Source organism: Diadema setosum, chromosome 7 (genome assembly GCF_964275005.1).
Source record: "Diadema setosum chromosome 7, eeDiaSeto1, whole genome shotgun sequence".
Lineage (NCBI taxonomy): Eukaryota > Metazoa > Echinodermata > Echinoidea > Diadematoida > Diadematidae > Diadema > Diadema setosum.
The window spans coordinates 8534096-8559577 of record NC_092691.1 but is presented as its reverse complement, the minus strand read 5'-3'; the positions used below and the strand labels follow the sequence as shown (position 1 = coordinate 8559577).

General features: G+C 39.4%; 1 protein-coding gene across 1 annotated transcript; it reads left to right on the top strand.

The window, feature by feature from the left end:
• Positions 1-1237: 1237 nt before the first annotated feature.
• Positions 1238-24323, top strand: LOC140230461 (gamma-tubulin complex component 4-like). Its single transcript, XM_072310615.1, has 14 exons — positions 1238-1364; positions 6841-6992; positions 8017-8113; positions 10222-10412; positions 12389-12581; positions 13479-13650; positions 15316-15440; positions 16446-16602; positions 18075-18188; positions 18812-18911; positions 19217-19394; positions 20152-20286; positions 21613-21726; positions 24108-24323. Exons 1-14 carry the CDS (start codon positions 1287-1289, stop codon positions 24249-24251), a joined length of 1950 nt encoding a protein of 649 aa, XP_072166716.1. The 5' UTR covers positions 1238-1286; the 3' UTR covers positions 24252-24323.
• The last annotated feature ends 1159 nt before the right edge of the window (positions 24324-25482 follow it).

Below are 25482 nucleotides of genomic sequence, written 5' to 3'. Positions count from 1 at the left end.
ATTTGCTTGTTAGACTTTAGGCATATAATAATCCAGCAATGGAAAGGCAAAGGTCATAAGTCACTGAACACTTACTAGCTCTAAAATGGAACATTCACCTGTAATTTGGAATACAATATAATGTATATCTAATAATCCAGTGGTATAATATGAATTTTTTTGAAGGGTCAAAGTGAATAGCCAATTATTTGCATGTGAAGAGTTTGTTCGCAAAAACCGAGAAGTCCATATTTGCCAAATGGAGATATTTGCGATTAAAGGTCAAGAAAAATAAAGAGAATAATAAGAAAATTTGTGCTTCTTTTGACCATAACTTCAAATATGTACCTTTATATGTAGTGACCAACACTCTAAAAACGCAAATGTTGAATCAACATTTAAAAGGGCCGAGGAGTGACAGCATTTTTTGAAGTGTTGCATCCAATTTTTAAAATAACATTTTAAATGTTGAATCTAGCAGGAAAACCAACACTTTCAAAATGTTGTCACTCCTCGGCCCTTTTAAATGCTAATTCAACATTTGTGTTTTTAGAGTGAATATATCATTTAAAAGGTATTATTTTGTACTTTATGACAGAGACCTACTTAAAAATCTTCAAAAATGGACTTATCGGTTTTTGCGAACAAACTCATCATGTAATGATAGCGGAAAGCTCACTACTAAACGGTCAAGGTCAATTTAAAAGTCACTTCTGGAGGGGAAAAAAAAAACTCTTCCATCTCATGAGCAGATCCAGAGGGGCGGCCCTATTTTTGTCAAAACAAAAGAAATAAAAAGAAAAAATGAAATGGGCGCTGGCGTCCCCTCCCCCTTTAAATTGTGAAGATTATGTTTGTCCCGATTGGAGATGTCACTGTCTGACCACACCACAGAGTTACACTGTAGCCTAGAGGCTTATCAAAGTGAAAATAGTGAATAAGATGGAAAATATTTCCCTAGTGCCGAGACGGTTTCTAAAGTCCGATTCTTTGTCAGTGGTCAAGATCAATGAACTTTACTCAAAATGTAAATAAAGCAGAAGGACAACACATAATGAGAAGGGGAGAGGAGTCGTTCAAGTCTTACATGTACACACCTAGCAACCAATATCATTAAAAATTTGCTATTCTCAGATACCGTAGGAGTCAAATATGCTTTCCCACCAAATTCGAAATGACACTGTATTTATGTATGACGTGACAGGATCATTAGAGGCGTAAATTCCTAAATTTGTTATAGATATCTAGTGCGAGTGAAGTCGTAAGAAATATCATCATATCTGAGCATTTGAATCTGCTATTTAGCAATGTTACACGAACTGCTATTAGCCTTGAATGGGTATCCGGGAAGTATTTTCGTAGAGAACGCGCAAAATGGTATTGAGGTAAGTAGACTTTCTACGGAGAGTGTGTGGTGTAGACAGGTCTAGTCCCTTGTACTGAACTTTGTGTTTGTCTGTCCCCCCTACTTGTTTGTTATGGACGGCGACGGACCGTCGACCGCGGATCGTTGACGTTGAGACTAACCGCTTTTCGGATTGCTTATTCATTCATTCATTCATTCATTTCATTTCATTTATTTTCACTTAATAAAACATGCATACATAAAAATGTGACAATAGTATGATTGTCATATACAAGTATAACATGAAAAAGTGACAAAACAAACAAGGAAACGAAACAACCAAAATTATCAAGTTGAGTAAGGCGCTGGGCCTTATTTAAAACTAGACCCTAACCTCGGGAGTGTAAATACAATGTAGATCGTGAATACGTCGTCGTGATCTATACAGTATTGTCTTTTCTTTCAACAAACTATAATAACCAGTAACTGACAAAAAAAAAAAGACATCACAAGCGCGCACATTCGCATGCATTAACACATAGAGTCTAGGCCTACACAAACAAAACATACACAAGCACATTTTTGTCATTAACAATACACAAGATGCCATTTGCATTGAGGCCTACACAAACGTCCACACACTACTGGGCCTGGGCCCTGTCATACTATTAATTCAGAATAATATTGAGTAATTCCAGAATAATTTTCAAGTAAAAAATACATTTGATAGCTTTCTTAAAACTTTTTACTGTCTTCTCACAATCAAACCACATTTCACATTAGAGTGCATAGAATTCCAGATTTGCGGGCCTTTAAAAAAATATTAACTTTTTGTAAGAGGATGTACGAATCGGATGCAAATAAAAAATTTTACAATTTCTTGTGCAATAATTATGATTATCTTTGTTTAATTTAAAATACCCAAGTAGTGATACAGGTAAAATATCATTATCGCATAAGAACATATACAGTCAAACCTGTCTTAGCGGCCACCTGTCTATAGCGACCACCTGTCTATACGATCTCCTCTTGCTGTCGACAAGGGCAATGAGGCTGCTCTTCTTCTTCTTGACTATTCGGCTGCGTTTGACACGCTCGACCACACGTTGCTACTACAACGACTTAGTAATGACTACTCCATCACAGGCACTGCCATCCAATGGATCAAGTCATATCTTCAAGATCGCACACAGAGGGTGATAATCAATGGGACCTGTTCACGTCCTAGTCCTATCAGCTGCGGAGTTCCGCAAGGATCCGTTGCCGGCCCCCTTCTTTTTCTCCTCTATACAGGTCCACTCACCAGAATCATCAATTGTCATCATGGAGTCAACTACGCTATGTATGCTGACGACACTCAAATTTACATAACTATGTCACCTGGCGATAGGATTGCTGCTGTTAATTCACTGAGAGAATGTCTCAACGACATCAAAGCCTGGTCCACTGCCAACAGACTCCGTCTGAACGAAGACAAGTCTGAACTCATCCATTTCTCATCACAGTTTAGGAGCACAGATCCTCTATCAGATCTAACTACTCAGGATGGGATTATTAAGGTCTCTGACTGTGTTAGAGACCTTGGCTTTACTTTGGACAAACACTTAACTCTTAAACACCATATCACAAACATTTGTAAGTCTGCATCATGGGGTATTTTCAAAATAGGGAAGATCAGGCGTCTGCTTGATCAATCATCAGCTGAGCGGCTCGTCCATGCCTTCGTCTCCTCCTATCTGGACTACTGCAACTCCCTCCTTGCCGGCCTCCCTCTTTCTCACATATCCCCTCTCCAACGTATCCAAAATTCAGCCGCTAGATTAGCCTCCCTTAGTAGGAGACATGACCATATATCTCCTGTTCTCTCGCTCACTACATTGGCTTCCAGTCCATTCCCGTATTACTTTCAAGATCCTACTTCTGACGTACAAAATCACACGTAATCTTGCACCCATATATCTTCAAAACCTAGTCTCTCTCCGCTCCTCCTCTTCTGCCAGACCCCTCCGTTCATCTTCCTCTCTCCAATTACTTCATGGCCCACGTACAAAAACCCGTTATGGTGACCGAGCCGTCTCTTCCATTGCTCCCACTCTTTGGAATAAACTCCCTCTGTATATTCAGAATGCCTCATCTGTCGAATCATTTAAAATTCTTCTTAAAACTCACCTGTTTAATCAGTTGTAATTTTTTTTTTTTTTCCTGGAGGCGCACACAGTTATCAATTATTGTACCATTGTATCACATGTATTTTTCTTTTCTTTTCTTTTCTTTCTTCTTCTTTTGTTACTGTTAACGCTGATTTTGTTCATGTTATTGTGTTTTCTAATCTATTTGTATGAGTAGCAAAGTGCGCTTAGAAACGTCAGTATGAAGCGCCATATAAATGCAATTATTATTATTATAGCGGCCACTGAAAAATCCCCCCGAGAGAAAAGCAGTGTTAAAGACCCTGTGTATAGCGACCACCTGTCTAACGCGGCCAGCGGCCACAAATTTTGTTTCCCGCGGTAGATTTTAACCTGTCTATAGCGGCCAAAAACCTAATGGAGCCGTAGCCGAGCCGATAATTCGGTGTTTTTCTGCTTTGCAGCCGTGCGGGCAAGGTTCAGTAATCGCCACCGCTGCATTCATCCCTCATTCAGTCATAATAATGCACTAGTGTTAAATAAGCTTTCTTCACGATAGTACACATACTACTGTGCAACAATTTCATATACACTGGCATGGTTAATTGCATGAAATGCACGTGTGCATACGTACACACATACATTTACATGTACATGTAAGCAATGCACACAAAGATGGATTACCTGTCTATAGCGGCCACCTGTCTATAACGGTCACTTTTCCCGTCTCGCTTGGGTGGCCGCTATAGACAGGTTTGACTGTATTATATATATATATATATATATATATCACTCTGTAATATATACATATCATACTGTAGTTAAAATAGGCAAAGAAGAAAAAATTGGCAAAGGGGGCGCCCTATACCGTGAGACTATTCTAATAGCTCGCTTTTGTAATCCAAACAGTCTACATATTATGCTCACTAGATTTCCCCCATACTAAGATACAATAATTCAAATGTAAAATAAGGGTGTTATTGTCACTGTTAATGACCGCGGGCACTAAGCTTGAATGAACATCGGGGAGGTTGCTATGAGCAGACCTTTTATTGTTAAAAGGTGAAAATTGAAATAAATTTTACCCTCCCCTTGATCACAATTGCATTGGAAAAGTTTGAAGGCGGTTTTCTCAAAACACTGATTTCCTAGACCACTCAACATGGTCTCATAAAATCATCAATATTTCCGCAACGGAGTACTTTTATAGTTTTATAGGTCGTGTTGCATATGAAATTAAAGTGGAAGAGTAAGGGAATAATGTCGTGTCATTTTCAGAAAATCAACCTTCCCGACTTTCGGATCCTTCTGTTTTAGCAGATCACATATGATATGTTAACTGTCTAGTCTACTTGAATGATAGTAATGATAGTATACACTTGTGCTTTTATCAACTGTGATCAAGTTTACGAAAAAGGGGCCTCCTAAGTCCTACAGCCCATGCTCCCCCATGCACATGACCTTAAAGTGGCGCATACCCAACATATAGTAAGTACAGATATTTTTAGGTTACAAAAGCTATTCAGACACATTTCAATTCAGTTTTCCAATGATGCTGCTGCAAAGTGCAAGCCAACTTTGGTTATCACTAGTATAAGGCCTATCAATACTGAATAGCTAGATTGCTGGATGCAAGGAGAAATCACATTTTACCAATTCATTACTTGCTTGATACTCCCCATTTGAATGCACATAAAGTTTACACCTGAAGTTAGCTACAGTGTAGTTACTGTAATGAATTGACAGGGTAAGCTGGCATCTAAATACTCCTAAGCTGTGTATAAGACAAATGCAGCAATTTCCCCTTGATGAGTTGGTATAAAGTTTGTTCCCTCCTAACTGCGACCAGCCCAAATGCGAAGCATTCCCACAGTATAACTGTGTACAATGAGCACCCCGGGGTTAGTTCCCTCCTTGTTTCTCACAGAGGGACATGAGAGGGAGAGAGCAGAAAACAAAAAATCAACTAACAAACTTACATTCAAGTGCATGTATAACAACCGAGAATAAATTATTTCATCCCATGCAGTTTGCATTTTGTGATTGCTGTTGTCAAGTTGACCATAGAGCATTTTATTTTCAGTATCAATTAATGCCAATGTGTTCATTTTTTTGTCGTCCCCGCCGAACGAGTTCGAGCAGGGGACTATGAAACGGGCTTCGTACGTGTGTGTGTCTGTGCGTCCGTCCGTCCGTGCGTCCGTCCGTGTGTGATCAAAATGTGAAATTTGCTACTTCTCTGTCATTTATGAGCCAATTTTGATTCTGTTTGCTTTATATGATAGCACTACATGGGAGCTTTGAAACTTTTACACAGAATTTCAGTTGTGACCTTTGACCTTGACCTTTGACCTATATTGTACATTTTGCTACAAAATGCTACTCCTTCCCCATTTCTAACCCGATTTCGATTCCGTTTGCTTTATGTGATGGCACTAGGTGAGGGCTTCAAAACTTCTACACAGAATTTTGACCTTTGACTTCTTTGACCTTTGACCTTGATTTTTGACCTATATTGTACATTTTGCTACAAAATGCTACTCCTTCACCATGTCTAACCCGATTTTGATTCCGTTTGCTTTATGTGATGGCACTAGGTGAGGGCTTCAAAACTTCTACACAGAATTTTGACCTTTGACTTCTTTGACCTTTGACCTTGATTTTTGACCTATATTGTACATTTTGCTACAAAATGCTACTCCTTCGCCATTTCTAACCCGATTTCGATTCCGTTTGCTTTATGTGATGGCACTAGGTGAGGGCTTCAAAACTTCTACACAGAATTTTGACCTTTGCCTTCTTTGACCTTTGAACTTGATTTTTGACCTATATTGTACATTTTGCTACAAAATGCTACTCCTTCGCCATTTCTAACCCGATTTCGATTCCGTTTGCTTTATGTGATGGCACTAGGTGAGGGCTTCAAAACTTTACACAGAATTTTGACCTTTGACCTTTGACCTTGATTTTTGACCTGTATTGTACATTGGCTACAAAATGCTACTCCTTCGCCATTTCTAACCCAATTTCGATTCCGTTTGCTTTATGTGATGGCACTAGGTGAGGGCTTCAAAACTTTACACAGAATTTTGACCTTTGTCTTCTTTGACCTTTGACCTTGATTTTTGACCTGTATTGTACATTGGCTACAAAATGCTACTCCTTCGCCATTTCTAACTTGATTTTGATTTCGTTTGCTTTATGTGATGGCACTAGGTGAGGGCTTCAAAACTTTTACACAGAATTTTGACCTTTGACTTCTTTGACCTTTGACCTTGATTTTTGACCTATATTGCACATTTTGCTACAAAATGCTACTTCCGGCGGGGACATATATTACGCACCGCGTAATTTCTACTTTTCCTTGTTTTTTTTGCAACTTACCAGGTAGTTCCCGATCTTCCCTTCATTCATGTGAGCGAGGTTGGTGTACTGAACAGAGTGTGCAGACTAGGGGCCATCTACAAGAGACTGCAAGCGTTTGTCTCAAAATACATCGGAACTCCTAACCTTGATAATAGCAAGTCAGGTAATCTTAGGTGTTGGATGGATGATTTGGTATGTCTAGCCTATAGTCCAGTTCACACACGCCCTAAATCCTATGATTTTTTTTTTCATCTTGGCTACTTCTAAAACACTAAATAATGCCACTTAATACTGAGGGGCAATTTATCAAGCAGTGGCAGTTATCTAGTGTTACAATATGTGAATGTTTATAAGAAGAAATCCAAACTCGTGTACGTTATTTATGAAATTCAGAAAAAAAAAAAATTTTAGCTTATACAAGTAAAAGCATGTTCCCATGTTAAAATATATCAGAGTTGACATTTGTTCTTTTTAATTTTTGGTGGTTTTAAGACAAGTTTTATATGTGTACAGCTGAAATATCAGATTTTTGTCATTTCTGTAGATGAAATGGATACAAACTTGTGAGAGCATGACATCGTCAACTTCCTGATGTTACTGGTCAAGAAATGTTTTCCGAACAAATGTCAAATTTCAAAATGTCATATCTTATTTCATATACAATTTTTGTCATATTTGTATCGTTCCTGAGAGAGTATTTTTCTCTTTCTTTTGAATTTTATTTATTTTTGGGTGGACTTCCTCTTCAATTATGAGAACCAAAATGATGCAGCTTTTACAATGCAAAAATAGAATGTGGAATTTGTTTGAAGATTTCATTGAAAATATTCCTCCAGTCAGTTCTGTTTTTGGAGGAAATTCTCTATTCATAAATGTCTTGATGTCACATAATGTCTTCAAAGACATGTGCTGCTTACTTTTCATGGATTTGTTACCTGAATATATGCTCTGCATCAATAAAGAAGAAGTAGTGCAATTGCTTGGGATTTAAACATTGACCCTCACTCCCCAGTTTGAATGGGATTATTGCTCTGAGGAAATGCTGTATCGTAACCAAACTAAAGTCAAGATTCTGACACCTCTCCATCAGTAAAGTCAATATTCGTCACTCCCACTGTACATTCTAGCTTGGATTTCAAGGCAAAACATTTATGTATCCTCTGTAATATTGCATGACAATGAAGACGCGGACTCCAGTGTGCATCCAGACGGCTTGTATCTGCGGACATTTTGCTCAGGCTTGGACAAAGTTCTGGATCCGTACAGGAAGACGCTACTTCAGCTTGAACAAGATGTGAGTGAGACAGTGGATACCATGTGACAGGATGTTCACAAGAGTTTAAAGGACTTTTTTTGGCAGAGTAATAGAACAGCCTGAAGGAAATTGTAATAGATCGTGGTCAGTATTCATGTTTGAATTTCATTTGTGGGTACAATTGTAGACTGAGAATGCTCATTACTGAGGACATACATGGATCTGTATAATACGACTGTAGTTTGAAACATTCACATCTACCATATTTTGTGCATACATGGCCACAGTCAACATCCAAATTGAATGACTATTTAAGTAGTAATGATAACAATGACAATGGTGGATAATTATTAGCATTCCCTGTTAACATCGTCATCACTGGCCATTGAAGTGCTGATTGGTGGTTGATTGTATTTGTGTGTCACTTCCTGAAAATCAATTGATTGACAGCTTGTAGCCATTTTCTGATTAGGTATGTAGGTGTACTACAACATGTAATACTCTACATTGACTTTACTGGAGTAAGCACTGAAACAGTTTTTCCTCATTGATCTTTGAGCTCCTCACGATTTCCCAGGATGCCTTCATTTAATTTGTTCAGTGTCTGTCTCATGTTGTGTGAATGAAGAACCCTGACTGGTGATGATTGTTGGCATGACATCTATCATTACCTTTGCCAATGAGGTCATGTTTTTGTAATTGTTAGTTTGTTTCTCTGTGTCTATTTGCAAGACAATTCAAAAAGTTGTGAACGGATTTGAATAAAACTTACAGAAAAAAACAAAAAAGTCGTTAATGACACAAGGAACAGATGACCAAATTTTGGTAGTGATCCAGATAGCTGTCTGGATCCAAGATAATTGTCCCCGCCAAATGAGTTTGAGCAGGGGACTATGAAACGGGCTCCGTACGTGTGTGTGTCCGTGTGTATGTGTGTGTGTGCGTCCGTGTGTGATCAAAATGTTCAATTTGCTACTTCTCTGTCATTTATGAGCCAATTTTGATTCTGTTTGCTTTATATGATAGCACTACATGGGAGCTTTGAAACTTCTACACAGAATTTCAGTTGTGACCTTTGACCTATATTGTACATTTTGCTACAAAATGCTACTCCTTCGCCATTTCTAACCCGATTTCGATTCCTTTAGCTTTATGTGATGGCATTAGGTGAGGGCTTCAAAACTTCTACACAGAATTTTGACCTTTGACTTCTTTGACCTTTGACCTTTACTTTTGACCTAGATGTATAATGTACATTTTGCTACAAAATGCTACTCCTTCGCTATTTCTAACCCGATTTCAATTCCGTTTGCTTTTTGTGATTGCACTAGGTGAGGGCTTCAAAACTTCTACACAGAATTTTGACCTTTGACTTCTTTGACCTTTGACCTTGATTTTTGACATGTATTGTACATTTTGCTACAAAATGCTTCTCCTTCGCCATTTCTAACCCGATCTCGATTCCGTTTGCTTTATGTGATGGCACTAGGTGAGGGCTTCAAAACCTCTACACAGAATTTTGACCTTTGACTTCTTTGACCTTTGACCTTGATTTTTGACCTATATTGTACATTGGCTACAAAATGCTACTCCTTCGCCATTTCTAACCCGATTTCGATTTTGTTTGCTTTATGTGATGGCACTAGGTGAGGGCTTCAAAACTTCTTCACAGAATTTTGACCTTTGACTTCTTTGACCTTTGACCTTGATTTTTGACCTATATTGTACATTTTGCTACAGAATGCTACTTCCGGTGGGGACATATATTACACAGCGCGTAATTTCTACTTTTCCTTGTTTTTAACATTTTGTTGAAGAATTATTATTGGCAAATAGGGCCAACAAATAGGGAGTTCAAGCTGCATGTATTTGAGGTGTGCATATGCGCACTGAGCGTGTGCTCAAAGCGCAGCATGCATCTAGGTAGCTGCTGATATGTAGACTCTGAGGCACTTGTAAGCAAAAAAGGCATCTTAATAAAAACTTGAAAGTAAGGGTGATTTTTCATCATGCATGCATGTGTGGAAATGAGCTGCTTGGTGGAGGTCTGCACTCTCCATGTGCTTTTCTAGTTTGTTCATTGCCTCTCTTGGCTTCTACAAGCCAGAATTTCATATTTCTCACTTTTGTCTGTGGGATCGCTTCAGATATTGTCGGACCCAAACCTGACTGTAGGCCATGTGCAGCACACCTTGGAACCGTTCCAGACCCTCTTCCCCACCCTTGCCTCAATCACGCGACAGATCCAGGTCCAGGCCTACCATGGTGGTCGGATCTTGGAGCTGCTTCACCAACACTGTGACTGTGGTCAACCGGTCATCCAGCAGGCCCTACAGAAGTATGTCTTTGTGTATCTATTTATATGTTTTTCTACAATTTCAGAAAAAAAAAAATCTGTTTCATATGTGAAAATGATTGTTTAGTAATGCAACTCATGAAACCCTATTTCAGCAACTTTCCAACAATTACATGAAGAAGCCCCAATGCAATGCAACACCAACACTCAATCAAACCAAGTTTATTACTCCAATGTGTTTAAGCATGCGAATAAGTGGGTTCTGTTTATTGAATGATTACATGTATGTTTATGTATGTTTTATTAAGCCCTTGACTTCTAAGTGATTTTCAATATCAGTTTCTTCTATTTTTGTCGAGCCCACCAGAGGTGGGCTCGACAAAAATACCCACATGTCTACCCAAAAAAAAAACCCACATGTCTACGGAGGTGGGGTCACAAAACTTTACTGTTTGAATAAAGTGCACATTTCTTCGACTTGCTACTGACGGATTATTCCCCCTGCCTTCTGAAAGAGAGAAGTCGAGTGTTCTTTTGTTATGCGAGAAAAATGGAAATATGTTGAATTTTCTATTCTTTCTTTATATCGTTGTACTCATGTGACATCACAAGCTATAGTAGTCTTTTCATCCAGCCGTGACTGAGCAGAAACTTCAAAAATCCATAACTTTTAAACGGATTGTCCGATTTTGCCCAATCTCTCTTTGATGTGTTCTACTATTTAATGCATTCACTCAACCCACATGTCTATGAAGGTGAACTTGTCCTTATAAGTTTTCAGGGCACGTTTCGATTATGGGCCATAACTTTTGATCCTTAAGTGTATTTGTGACCAAACCTGGATGGTAGATGTACCTTGGGGAGTTGATGGTCACCACAAGGTCAAAGGTCACAGGCAGGGGTCAATGAACTTTTGGGGCCCAATGTTAAGTTTTTAGGGCACGTTTCGATTATGGACCATAACTTTTGATCTGTAAGTTTATTTGTGACCAAACTTGGATGGTAGATGTACCTTGGGGAGTTAATGGTCACCACAAGGTCAAAGGTCACAGACCTGGGTCAATGAACTTTTAGGGCCCAATGTTAAGTTTATAGGGCACGTTTCGATTATGGATCATAACTTTTGATCCATAAGTCCGTTTGTGACTATACTTGGGTGGTAGAAGTCCCTTGGGGAGTTGATGGTCACCACAAGGTCAAAGGTCACAGGCAGGGGACAATGAACTTTTAGGGCCCAATGTTAAGTTTATAGGGCACGTTTCAATTATGGGTCATAACGTTTGATCCATAAGTCCGTTTGTGACTAAACTTGGGTGGTAGATGTCCCTTGGAGAGTTGATGATCACCACAAGGTCAAAGGTCACAGGCAGGGGTCAATGAACTTTTAGGGTCCAATGTTATGTTTTTAGGGCGCGTTTCGATTATGGACCGTAACTATTGATCCGTAAGTCTATTTGTGCCCAAACTTGGATGGTAGATGTACCTTGGGGAGTTGATGGTCACCACAAGGTCAAAGGTCACAGGCAGGGGTCAATGAACTTTTAGGGCCCAATGTACTGTGCATTTAATTATGACTCCTAACTTTTGATCCATAGGTCCATTTGTGAACAAAATATAAAAAAAAAAAAAGGTGTTGTACGTTTGTTGGCGAGACACATTACGGCACTTGCCTTGTTGGACTCTCTTTTGGGGCAAGTAAAATTCATGTTTTGGCAAGTGTTTTGTAACAGTTTGAAAATCTGCCAGCCTGACTGGGCAAATGGGGGGGGGGGGGAAGTTATCTAGCACCCTGACGATATTCCTAGAAAAAAAAAGATATGCAGATTTCTTAATTATGTCAAAGCATTTTTGATTTGGCATTGCAATCCTTATTGCCAGTCGCTAACATTTGGCTGTGATGATAGCACTGTGTAACTGTACGTCTTAAGAAAACGAAATGGCCCCACACAATGTCATAACCCCAGGTATGACAATACCCCTGAGTTAACAGTGAGCCAATTCATTTTCCTCACCACCAGGATCCTGTTCACCTGCCACCGCGTGATGTATCGGCAGGTGACCGCCTGGCTGCTTCACGGGATGCTGCTGGACAGACACCAGGAATTCTTCATCCACAAGGCCGTGGAGCCCGTCCAGCTCCTGGCCCCCAGTCTAGAGGAGGAGGACCTTGGACTGGGTGGGGTCACCAGCAAGGAATTCCAGGAGGTGGTGGTAGGTTTCTCATGGTCCTAGAGAGCTCAGACCTTCAGAGTGAAAACTGTTGCCTTCATGAATTGAGGTTCTTTTGTGCTGTAATCTTCCTGCCCTGAGCAGAGTAGGATGAAATGAATTTAAATTTTGGGGATGGTCAAGGCAGACACAAGAGATTACCTGTGTGACCACACACTTTAGTGCAGTCAAACCTGTCTTAGTGACCGCCTGTCTATAGTGGCCACCTGCCGTATATGACCACTAAAAACAATTCCCTCCTTGGTTGGCTGCTATAGACAGGTTTGACTGTAGTTCCTTTAATCATGATTATTGAGAGCACACACAAAGTGTTATGCACACAACTGTAGTAGAATTGTATGTTCATTCAGCTTGACTTGTCAACTGTAGGATACCTACTGTTTTGGTTTGTTTTTCAGTGTTTGCAGTGATGCATTTTATTATTTTGGAGATATATGTGAAGTTGGAGTTATATGAGACATAGTTTGTAGAAATGATTTATGTTGTGAATTTGTTTGTCTGTTATTTTTTCCTGCCTTTGTAATAAATATTGAGATGGATACACTATGGCACCACAAAAATTTCTTAAAGCCAAAATAAAGTTCTGAGAAGGGCTCAGAATTCATCTTCCACCATTTGGACTTTGCTTACAATACATTGAAAGGGTCTACCAAGAAAGTTGTCTGGCTGACGTAATTTACCAGAATAATTACATTATATAGTTGTTTTGGAGTATTTTGAAATCAATATGGGAAGTGATTTTGAGTGTATGCGTACAACTTTGTCATGTTGCCTTGCTGAACTATGACATCATAAAGAAGTGCATCCTATTAAAGAGGAAAGAACCAGGAAGTTTCAGAATGCATGAATACTTTCTTTTTCACCAAACTTTTACGTCAGCAACTGTCAGAAGGAGGGCGCCCTCTGGAGATGGACCACAGCTGCTTTGCCATCAATCCTGACATGCTGCCCAGTTACATTCCATCTCGCACAGCGGAGAAAATCCTCTTTGTTGGCGAGTCAGTTCAGATGTTTGAGAGCAAAAAGCAAAGTACAGCCATGAAGTATACAGGTATGCCCGGTTTTCACTGGCTTTACACATTCAGGTTCAGAGTTTTGCTGTGATTAAAGTACAAGTTCACCTTCATTAACATAAGGATTGAGAGAAAGTAGCAACATTAGTAGAACACATCATTGAAAGTTTGAGGAAAATCGGACGATCCGTTCAAAAGTTATGAATTTTTGAAGTTTTTGTGCCTGAGTCACCGCTGGATGAGAAGACCACTGCAGTGCATGATGTCACATGCGTACAACAATATAAGGAAAATATAAAGAGAATTTCACGAACTTTCATCTTTTGAAAAAAGTACACATTTCCTTGACTCGTTACTGACATATGTTATGGGTAATATTATTCCCATTGCCTTTAGAAAGAGGCAAGTCAAGTGCTGTTTTATTATGCGAAAAAAGTGAAAATATGTTGAAATTTCTTTACATTTTCTTTATACTGTTGTACTCATATGACATCACGAACCTTAGTAGTCTCCTCATCCAGCGGTTCCAACACAAAAATTTTAAAAATTCGTAACTTTTGCATCGATTGTCCAATTTTCCTCAAACTTTCACTGATGTGTTCTACTAATATTGCTGCATTCTCACAATCCTTATGTTTATGAAGGTGAACTTGTCCTTTAACGACTACAAACCACAACAGAGAGGCAATCAGGGGCAGCTTCGTATTTTTTAATTCGCCAAAGCCATGTCATCATCAGACAGAGCTGCTGAAACTTCATTCAATCAACCCCAGTCAGATAATCGGTCATACACAGTCATCACAGATCTGTACATCCGTGAGACAAAATTTGAACTAACGGTACTGCAAACGCACAAATTTCATGGTACATTATTTTTCGCACATTTCGCGCTACCTTTTGGCTAACATGAATTCTAAAATGTGTGAAAGTATCTTCACAATTTTCTCTGCACATTTTTCATGGGTGGACAATCATGCAGCGTGCATTCAAGAACCCGCGAATATGTTTTTGAACCACTCAGCAGGAGAATTGTGCAAAAATACATTGTATGGACATTTACAGTAGTCTGTCTTGTGTAAAATATGACAATTATGTATCGCATTGTTTTGCAGGATGCATCTTGAATCAATGCGTTGATATGAAGTAAAAATCACATAAGGCTAAAAAGATATAATTGTAATCATAACATGTAGGCCATTCTTAAATACCTTGAATGGTTAGCTTAATGGCATGGTATCAGTAGCCCAACCTCTTCAGTTATAATGCTAAATTGGAATGCTTTTGATGTTACTTTTTGACTTTATCTGTTCATTGGTTGGTTGTTGTTTTTATAGCAACTTCAACCAGTCGGGGAAAATCTCATAAAAATGTGAATTTGTTCTGGAAATTGATTGTTGTCTTTGGCATGTCGCTCTCTAAAAGTTTGATTTGGAAATGCAATTAACAGTAGACAAGTAATATGTACCATACAATACAACGGGAAAAATAATCTCTGGCAGAAGGTGCTGAGTGTGTACAAGATACTGTCTGTCTGATTATCAAAATGTCATCACATTCTTATTATTCATCCCCTTGTGCTCAGAATTTAATGGTGCTGTTATTTCTGTTTCTTGTTTCTTCTGTTTCTTCTGTTTATTGTGCATTACCAAAGTTCTTCATTAGGTTTTCAAGTCTTCTGTTATTATTACTCCAATCTAACATAGATTCTGTTCTTGGGGAAAACGAGGCTTTGTTTGCCAGCAGACTTCACCAACTTAAGGAGGAGCCAATTTTTTCCGTGGTGAAGTTTGAAGATGCAGTTGATGAAATAAGAAGCTGTGTTGCACAGGTAAGTTTTCCTGCTGACTCCCGAGGAAATAATCACTGTGTTTGTTCTGTCACCTTCATTGCAACCCTACATGTTTACAAAATTTCACGTGGATCTGCTTTAAGGCTAATATTAGAATATACTAATTTGATTTGATTTGATTTGATTTATTAACAAAATGCATATACATACATTATTCACAAATATGCACATAGTTTGTTCATGAAACATATTACACATTTTGCCTGGATCGTCATAAGCTATGAAAAGCTTGACTGGGACGTCCAGTATGGATAACGTACACATATTATGTACATAAACATCATTCAAAAAAGTATGTTATGCGCGTTCAATTTGTTCATAGATAGAAAGATGAGAGAAGGAGAGAAAAAGAAAGAAAAGTGAGAGGAAGAGGTAAGGAGAGGGATACTCTATTGTTTAGAATTGTTTAGAACATTTCGATTGATGGAATATATCTAATATTTCTTTGAAGAGAAATGGAAGATCTAACCTAGTGTGGTAGTTTACAATACAGCATCAGTGAGAGATGAAGGCACTGAAGTGTACTCTGTGTATCCTCACTAGTCACCTACTGACACACACATACACACAAATCTTCACTCCTTTTTTTTGGGGGGGGGGGAATGGGGCTTGCTATGTAGATGCAAAACTATTGACCCGAAATATTACTTTTAAGATATGTTTGTGTCTAAACCAGTGGGATATTTGTGTGGGGAAGACATCATTTCTTGAGCCAATTTGAAGTGTGTGGTTGCAACCAGTTTTACTGCTTGATATTTATGCACAAAATGTTTAGATTTCACAATTTTCTTGTTTCTCAATTCTGACTGTACCATCTCTTTTACTAATCTGTGTTTCTTGACTTTACTCTGTTCAGTGAGGTTAAGGTTAACTTGAACATGGTGGATAATCACAGTCTGTGTCTGAAGGAGCTTCTTTTTTTCCAAGCATTTTAGTAATTTTTGTGTGATGATCTACTTGTCTGTCTTCATCCTTTGTGCCCAGCACTTGTGGACGCTGGTAGTAGAGGAGTCGAAGCTGGTCGACGAACTCAACACGTTCAAGGACTTCTTTCTCCTAGGGCGGGGCGAGCTCTTCCTGGCCTTCATAGACCAGGCACAGATGCTGCTGAAGAATCCGGCAACGACCACCACAGAGCACGGTTTGTCAAAAGCCACCGGCTGCTTGTTTTTTCAAAAAAAATTTGTTAACCCCTCAAGTCTTAATTCATAGACTATGGAGCAGGGTATTGAACAAGAATGCATCAACTAATGCTGTAGACAATTATTGTTACCATGGGAATGGTGCAATACTCTTTTTCTTTCCAAGTAGCAATGGATTGACAAGATTTGTGCATTAACAGGCGAGTTAGTGAATGTGCAGCAGAGTTTTGATAATGTCATTTTGTTATTTTACTTTGTGAATAGGAAATAGAATAATGAGTGAATGAAAGATCTATGAGATCCTTGATCATTGTGGCAAAGGTTATTGAGTGAATGAAAAAAACGATGTGTAGCCATCTAAACCTCAGTTGTGATCAGATATTGTGGCATTTGAAATAAAACTTTCATATAAGTTCTCTTGTCGATGACACAGCATTTGCTCCTGCGACGATTTCTCTGGTCTTATTTTCTCCAAGGACTTAGGGTCAAGGGTAAGGGTTAGAGTTGTAATAGCTTTAGGTTTAGTTTATTGTGAGGACTAGGGTTAGGGCTATGTTTGTTGGTAGGCTTTACGTTTGGCTTAGCATGCAGCTCTTTCATGGGAGCAATTGTCGCAGGAGCAAATGTTATAGAACCTCTCTTGTCTGATGTTTAATTGTACTTCATAAGTAGTTTGTGTCTCATTCAGGTCTGTTGTTTAATGCCTGGGAGCATGGGGATAATAGTATGATAAAATTAATGTTAATGATGATAAGGTCTTATTTATCCAGGGTAGCCTCTTCAGTGTTGCCACTGCTCTACCAGAGGGCCTGCTATTATTATTATTACCCTAGCGTTGCCAGGTGCCCATAACAACTGGGTCTCGAGGGACATGGTGGCTAAAAACATCTTGTCCAAGGACATAAGCACTGGACTAGAATCGAACTCGGGTCCTCCGACTGGGAGCCAGGAGTTGCATCCACTATGCCACAGCACCCCCACTTGATACCCATGGGATACCATGCCAAGGGAACATTGGCCTCTTTTAATATTCAGATTCAGATTCATGTTCAGATTTCATTTTATTATTGTCCATAATATCACTGAGCTCTATGTAAGTTTAAACACACAGCCACAGCCAATGTCAGCTGGAGTCCATAATGTTGTTACCAGTGAGCGTAGGCTTCAATGCACATATTCGCTGCTGAACAATTCTGTTTAAACAGGTCTGCGCCAGTCTTCTTCAAATGTATCCCTGTAGTCAGTGTATTGAGATTGATTAAATAGGGCCAACCTTCTTGCCTCACGCTACCAAGTTTTTATCCCATTGAGGACGAGTCTCGAGTATACTTGAGCAGGTGTCTATGGGAAATGCATGTTGTAGCAAAATCAAACTGTCCTCAACGGGTTTAAGAGAATAACCTCACAAAGTATTTTGAGACTTGGAGTGACTGGCTTGCCTGATGATCTATGTTGTTCTTCCTTTTTCCAGACGTGAATGTTGCCTTCCAGCAGGCAGCACACAGAATCCTTTTCGACGACGACACGTCGCTGGCAAGATTTCGCCTCTCCATTGCGGGCAAGACAAACAAAGCTCTCTCAAAGAGTAAGAGTGTTTTTTTTTCCCTGCCAAGTATCCACTCATGTCTCAAGGTCAAGGATGGGCAGTATTTTTACTTCATCAAGCAGAGATGTGATAGTCAAAGCAAAAAAATCCTCACCAAACTAAAACAACAACAAAACAAAGATCCCTGGGAAATGATGGGTGTACTATTTGTCAAATCAGCTGGGGAGAAAATGTTCTCAAACTTATTCTTCTAAAGGCCTCAAGGGAGATGAATGTGTAGTGAAAAACTTGTGCATATTTTTTTTTTTTCTGAGTAATGCTTAGAGCTATTGCTGATTCCATGTGCTAGTTTGGATTTGTGTTTGTTTCTTTTACACGTATGGATGTACCGTATTCTGGCCATAGGTTTCTGGAGTTGAAACCCATGGGTTTTCAGATTTTTAATGTAGTATACTATACTTCTACATATTTTTGTCAAAAAGTTCGTGGATTTTCAAGGTTTGTTTTGTTTTTTGTGATTTTTTTTTTAGTTCCTTTTTTTGTTTGTTTGTTTGTTTGTTTGTATGTATGTTTGTTTGTTGTTTGTTTTTTGCAAGAAGAGTTATTTCCAAGGTCCATGTGTGTAACAGGGGTTTGTATCTTACTTGTCTTGTTTGTTCTAGATACCGATGACAGCAAGCAGAGTGGCTGGTCGTGCCTTGGAATGACTTACGCTGTTCAGTGGCCTCTACATATCCTCTTCACCCAGAGTGTACTGGAAAGGTTTGCATCTCTCTACCCTTCAGTAGTAGTTCTAAATCAGAGCACCATGTTTCCCTGCAGCTTTTGGCAACACTCATAACTTATCCCACTAGTTGCAGCCACCTTGTAAATGGAGAGACAATTGAATTGAATGAATTCTGCTTCAATGTACCTTTGGTATTATGTGTAAAGTTTTAAAAATGCATTTGGCTTGAATCAACGCGGTTGTTGCACCACGACTCGGTTAAAGCGTGAAAATTTCTGTGCATGCAGAGTGTACATGGGCTTGGTTCATATTGATCCTGCCATTATCGTCACTGTTCCAGGTACAACATGCTGTTCTGCTTCCTACTGCATGTGAAGCGAGTTCAGCTGGACCTGCAGCAGTGCTGGGCTGTGCAGATGCAGTACAAACACCTGCGCTCCCAGCGCTGGGACGCAGCCCAGTGGCGCCTGCGATCCCACATGGCATTTCTCATTGATAACCTCCAGTACTACCTTCAGGTAAGACTCTTTTGCTGTGAGATTGTTTCTATTGCTTTTACTAAAATGAAAACAGTGTTGTTTTGGGGACTATACCCAGATGATATGACATGTAACAGTCAAAGCATTATCAATACTTGATTGCATGAACAAAAATTAGTGCATGCTCAGTGATGCATGCTAAGTTTGTGTGTGTGTGTGTGTGTGTGTGTGTGTGTGTGTTAATATTAAGAGGAATATTCTTAAGAAGGCCTTTGTTTGCCATCTTTGGTGCAGTTTAATGAAAAGGCGAGGTCCCTTATTGGATCTTTCAATAATTTGATGCTCGCTTAATTTTTCTGTTATGAAGTAGTTTAAACAAACAACCAAAGAACTAATTTGTATTTGAGAATTTCAATGAAGACAGTAGATGTGTGGAAAGTTCAAGAACAAACTTGCAATTGAATGCATCTGTGTTATTCTGTGGTCATGTTTTATGGCCACTGTACAGTCACTGTCATGATTATATAACCATAATGACAACTGTGGGACTTTTCATTTTCTTGTTTCTGCACAAGGGATTAAAAGTGACATACCATTATTTTGCATGAAGGAATAGACATCTTGGGGTTTTAAAGAACAAGACACCCTTTCTCACATATCTGGAGCAGAGCTTGCATTATTTGTTTCATTCAAAAAAAAAAATTAAAAAATGAACAAACAACATTAGTGGTGATTGTATAGAACATTTAGAAGTGCTTTATGTTTGCTCACCTTTGTCTCATTTTCTCCTTGACAGGTTGATGTCCTGGAAACCCACTTCATCCAGCTGCTACAGAAGATAGATTCCACGCGGGATTTTGAAGCCGTCCGCCTCGCCCATGACCAGTTCCTTGTATCACTCATGGCCCAGTGTTTCCTGCTCAGCAAGCCAGTAAGCTCTTAAGAATTAAGTCCAGTAGTAGCACATCTGTTTCTTCTTCATTTTTTCTTACAATTTCAGTGCATGGTACATGTATTTGCAAACATGTGTTTCATAGTGGCACTATTTACATTTACACATCATTGTTATTGTTATTGTTCATATGATTTTATTAAATTAACTTATTTTTTTTTTTTTACCAGATAGATTGTGTGAATGTCCAACAGTGATGTGCAAGTGATCTTTTGATGAAATATTTGTTACCTTCCTGCAAGATTTCTTGACTGTGTATGCAAGGCTCGACATTAGCAGTTGCCCGGTGGCCTGGAGCCATCAGGGCCACCAGATTTCATTGTTGGGCCCCCAAAAGAAAAAGTCAGTGTCAAGTCTTGTTGTGTGGAACTGTCCTAGTGCCATGAAATTCTTTATTTCCAGTGACTGACAGACTCCCTTTGGCGTATGGTTTGTTCATGTGTTTGTCGTATGTATTGAACGATGTGCTTTTGTTGTCAAAGTAAAAGTGTTTTCATATGGAGAGAATGCATGACGTATTCATGTTTTTAGAGAGTCACTATGATAGCTCATGAAGTTTGAAGCCAATGTGTGGATAAAGTCCAAACAATTCGATGTATGAAGTTCAAGATTAATGCAGGCGTGCCAAGCTTCAGAGTAATTAGCAAAGAATGTCCCTGGTATTAAAGGGGATGGCTAGTAACTGATCAGTGGGAATGCTGGGGGATGATTGTTCCAATTCTTGTGGGATTCATTTAAGAGTACATTATATATCTATTGTTGTGTGAAAATTATTTGCTTCATAAAGGTCTCATATTCAAGTAATGTGCAATTCAATGTTTCCAGGTTACCATGCCTGTACAGTGTCAGGGCGATCATTAACAGGTCATTAACTATCGCCCGGTCATTGTACAGGCATGCTAACCTGAGTGGAAACATTGAATTGCACATTACTTGAATATGAGACCATTCTGATTTCACACAATAGATATTTAATGTACTCTTGAATGAATCCCACAAGAATTGGAACAATCATCCCCCAGCATTCCCACTGATTCCCACTGATCAGTTACTAGCCATCCCCTTTAAGCTCAGGATGCCTGTGGAGGCTAGGTGTACCAAACTATAGGCCTAGACAATTCCTTCAATGAATATAAAAGTATTGACATAGAAGCTTCAACAAATGTGTCCTCCAGAATAAAAGCTATGACATTGTAGTAGCCAGATTCAGCGTGCTTGTCGTGTGTAACACACTGGCCAGAACTGGCCAGTTTTCAGGAACATGATCTTGTGCAATGCATCACTCCTTGAAATCTGTTTCTCCAGGTCCATCGTTGTCTGACGGAGATCCTGGAGACCTGCTACTCCTTCTCGCTGCTCATGATGCAGACGTCGACGGTGACCCAGCTCGAGCTCACGCAGATGGACAAATTGGCCAAGGTTGGTGGACAGGTCATTTTAATACTGATGTGTGCTAGGATTGTCATCAGTCATGGAGTATGTAACTCTCTTGACCGTGTTTAACCAGGGGTCGCGCTTAACTTTTTTTTCAACTAGCCAGGCGGACTACTTAGAATCAATTTTAACACTAAAGCAATATTTTGGCTAGCCAGACGGACTAGTAACTTCAGAATTTTATGATTTTTAGCTAGTCCGATGTGATTTTGGGTGGCCAATGGCCAGCGGACCATCGCCAATTTCGAACCCTGCTGTTTTGGCAAAAGGACCATGTGTGAAAAGTATTGATTGTTATTTTTTTATTTGATTTTGTTTTGGGGGGTCAGCAGGATGTACAGGTGTGTACAAATACATTGTGAAAAGTTTTGCCCATTGCTATCAATTAATTTGACAGAAGGATGTATCTATATGTGGGTCTTTCAGGAAAGCAATCGCTCATACATTGCCAGTTGATTAATTTGGCAGAAGGGTGTTTCTGCCAAATTAGATAGATTGCAGCTCCTGTAAATATGACAAGGCAAAAGGTGTATGCGAATAAACCACTGATTAAAGATTTTGGGAAGTTTGAGACAAGAAAGTTATCACGTAATACAATTGGAAGTGTACAGAACATTCTGAAAACTGGCTTCCAGCCTATTAATGTTTAATAACTTCTACGGTAGGACAGAAAATGTGAAAAATTTAAGACTAATTTTTTTTTTTTCCCAGCATTTTAGTAATTGTAGAAAGGAAGAAATAGACTCCTTTACCAAAACACAGCTATGGTGGATAGGTCACTCACTGAATATTGGAAGGATTATAATCACTCACTAAGTACGTAAGCCTCTCGGGATCACCATCCGAAACTTCATTGGTATTCTATGCAAACAAAATACCCTAGTAATGACAGGGTTAATCAGTTTCGTGAAAACACTGTTGTACCACTGAGGTGTTATTGGAGAGGGAACAAGAATCTCTCCTTTCTATCTACATCATACTGCAGAGAACTCATGCACTCTCTTGCTGGCGTGAATGAATTGCTTGAAAAAACAAAGAGCACATCTGTTTTATGCATCATTCCTGAATCACAACAAACCTAGCGAGCAGCAGTTCATTGTCCCTTCAAACATTTTTGGCAACATTTATTTAGTTTGCAATGAGTGTAACGCTGTAAAATGCTACTGGACACACAAATTACGTAATCCGAAAGATTTAACATTGGCGTGCTAAACCTGGCGAACACAATTCTGCACAAATGTATGCCAGATGGTTAATGTTAGCTTATTTTCAGTCGTGGGGCATTAATAACAAGGAGAGTAAGAAAAATAAGCTTGAAAGGATTTGTTTAGTAAAATATTACCACAAAGTTCCATGCAGGATTTCAACATACCCCCAGAAATGCAACTTAAAATCGTTGGAATCAAGAACCACTTCTTTGATCCTTTGGTTGCCATAGCCAGTTTCTCCTGAAGAATGACTTGAAGCATGGAATATCAAAGCCAGTGGAATGCTAAGCATTCAATTGCCATGCTATAGAACCTACGCATAAATTGGCACAAATTGCGAAGAAATTCCACTCCTTCTATAACACCTCCCTGGTGGTCTAGTGGACTTTCAACTCTTCGCAATATGAGCTTTAGGGTTCAAATCTCTGTCCAGGTCGTACATCTTTTGATGAAACGTTCTACCATCTTGTCACTCTTTACTCTGCCATGTGAATAAAATGGCTACCTACATGTGCTGGGTGATAAGAGAATATGTGGAATATGTAGAAAGCAGTGCTTACACTCAACAATGAAGAGGCTACCCTTGGGTATATGACCACTGGAAAAAAAAAAAAATTGAGAAAATTTGCACATAATTAGACATTGATGTATCCTAACAGGTGATTCCTTCTCAAGAGTAGTTTCTGTGGCATGGACTAGAGCTTCGCAGGATCAAGTGCTTTTGAACATCATTTTGGAAAATAATACACCACTACATGTATATGCATGGCATACCTCATAAACAAGTTCTCCAAAATACAGTTATTACTGTTTTCCTTTTCTCTTGTGTTATCCTGCAACTTTGCAGGGACAGGATTTTCTTTATATCGTAGTGCACAGTCATGTCATGATCTGTAGTAGTCTTCTAATCCAGCAGTCTCGTCACTAAAACTTCAAAAACTTAGCTTTTGAACGGATTGTCCGATTTTCCTCAAACTTTCAATAAGGTACCATGTATTCTACTAATATTGCTGCATTCACTCAATTAACACGTACTTTTAGGTTTCATTCTCTTTTAAATGATTAAGCTTTTTTGGGAGGGAAGATTAGAGAAAGAGCCACCAGCCAATAATGTTTTGTTTATTCCACATTTCTGTGAATCCTCTGGCTGTCTTGCAGGACTTCAACCGGCAGTCCTCCCTGCTCTTCACCATTCTCTCGGGGGTGCGCAACCACCACGCCAGCCCGCACCTCACTCAGCTCCTGCTCCGACTCGACTTCAACAAGTACTACAGCCAATCGGAGGGCGCCCTCGCGAGGTAGCCTCGGTGACGGGCAGTGTAATGGACCAAGTCTCAATCCAGGGCCCAATATGTGTAGATATTGTACAGGAAAATAAATGATATCCATACAGCAGTTTCCCAGAAACTATCAGGAATTATATATCAAGCCTTGTTGTTAATTCTTTGCAGAAAATAACAAACAAAACAACTGTTATAATTTGTCGTTGTAGTGCTCTATCCGTATTTGTAACTCATACCGGTCAATTCCTTAGTCATTATTTCAGGCGCGTGTACAATGGAATCCAGTAATACCCTCAAGCCTCAGCATTTTTTTTTTTTTTCACTGTTCATTTAACTTTGCTATTGCTGATCTGTGCATATCGTTTTGTGAGACTCAACAGCCTTGTTCATGTGAAAGGGTTTTGTGAAAACAGTTGCATAACAGCGACCAGTACAAGTATTTCTTGCTCTACTCTGAATTTTGTATTCATTTTGAAGCTAATAATCATGCAGTCAACCATGGGACCAATACCTTCAACTATCCCATGAAGTATAGCATTCTAGGATAGTGTTTTGTGCAGCATCACTGCTACTGCTGCATATTGACTTAATTGGGGAAACATTTGAATTGGGGCATTTGAATTTTAGGAGGTGTAGTTGTAGAACTCTCATCCTCATTCGACATTGTGTCACCACGTCTACCAGGCTAGCAAGCCTAAAGATGCTTGCCAATCCCTGACCGAGGATTTCTGATGTGATAGGAGGGCACGGCCCAAGGCTCTTACTCTTTCCCGTCTGTGCAGTGCCGAGGTTGCTCATAGATGTGAAATGTTGATGACCGTCTCCAGGAATTCTGGTGCCCGAGTTGGGTTGATTTTGGATTTTTCCCAGTTTATGAGGAACCCGAGGCTGGTCACAAGGGAGATCGTGGTCTGTAGCTGGTCCCTCAGCATCCCCTCTGACGGTGCCAATATCAGCCAGTCGTCAAGATAGTAGAAAATTTTGATCCCTCTCTTTCTTAGTGCTGCTGCGACCTGTCGGACAATGAGGGTTAATACCCATGGGGATGATCGAAGACCGAATGGTAGGACTTGATAAACATAGGTCTTTTTCCCTATTGCAAAACCCAGTAGATTTTGAGAGTGTGGGGCTACTGGTACGTGAAGATATGCATCGGAAAGGTCTGTGGTGGCCGCCCATTCGTTGTGATATATTAGGGGTAAGATTTTTGCGAGGCTTTTCATCTTGAAGGGCGGTTTGGGATAAAGCGA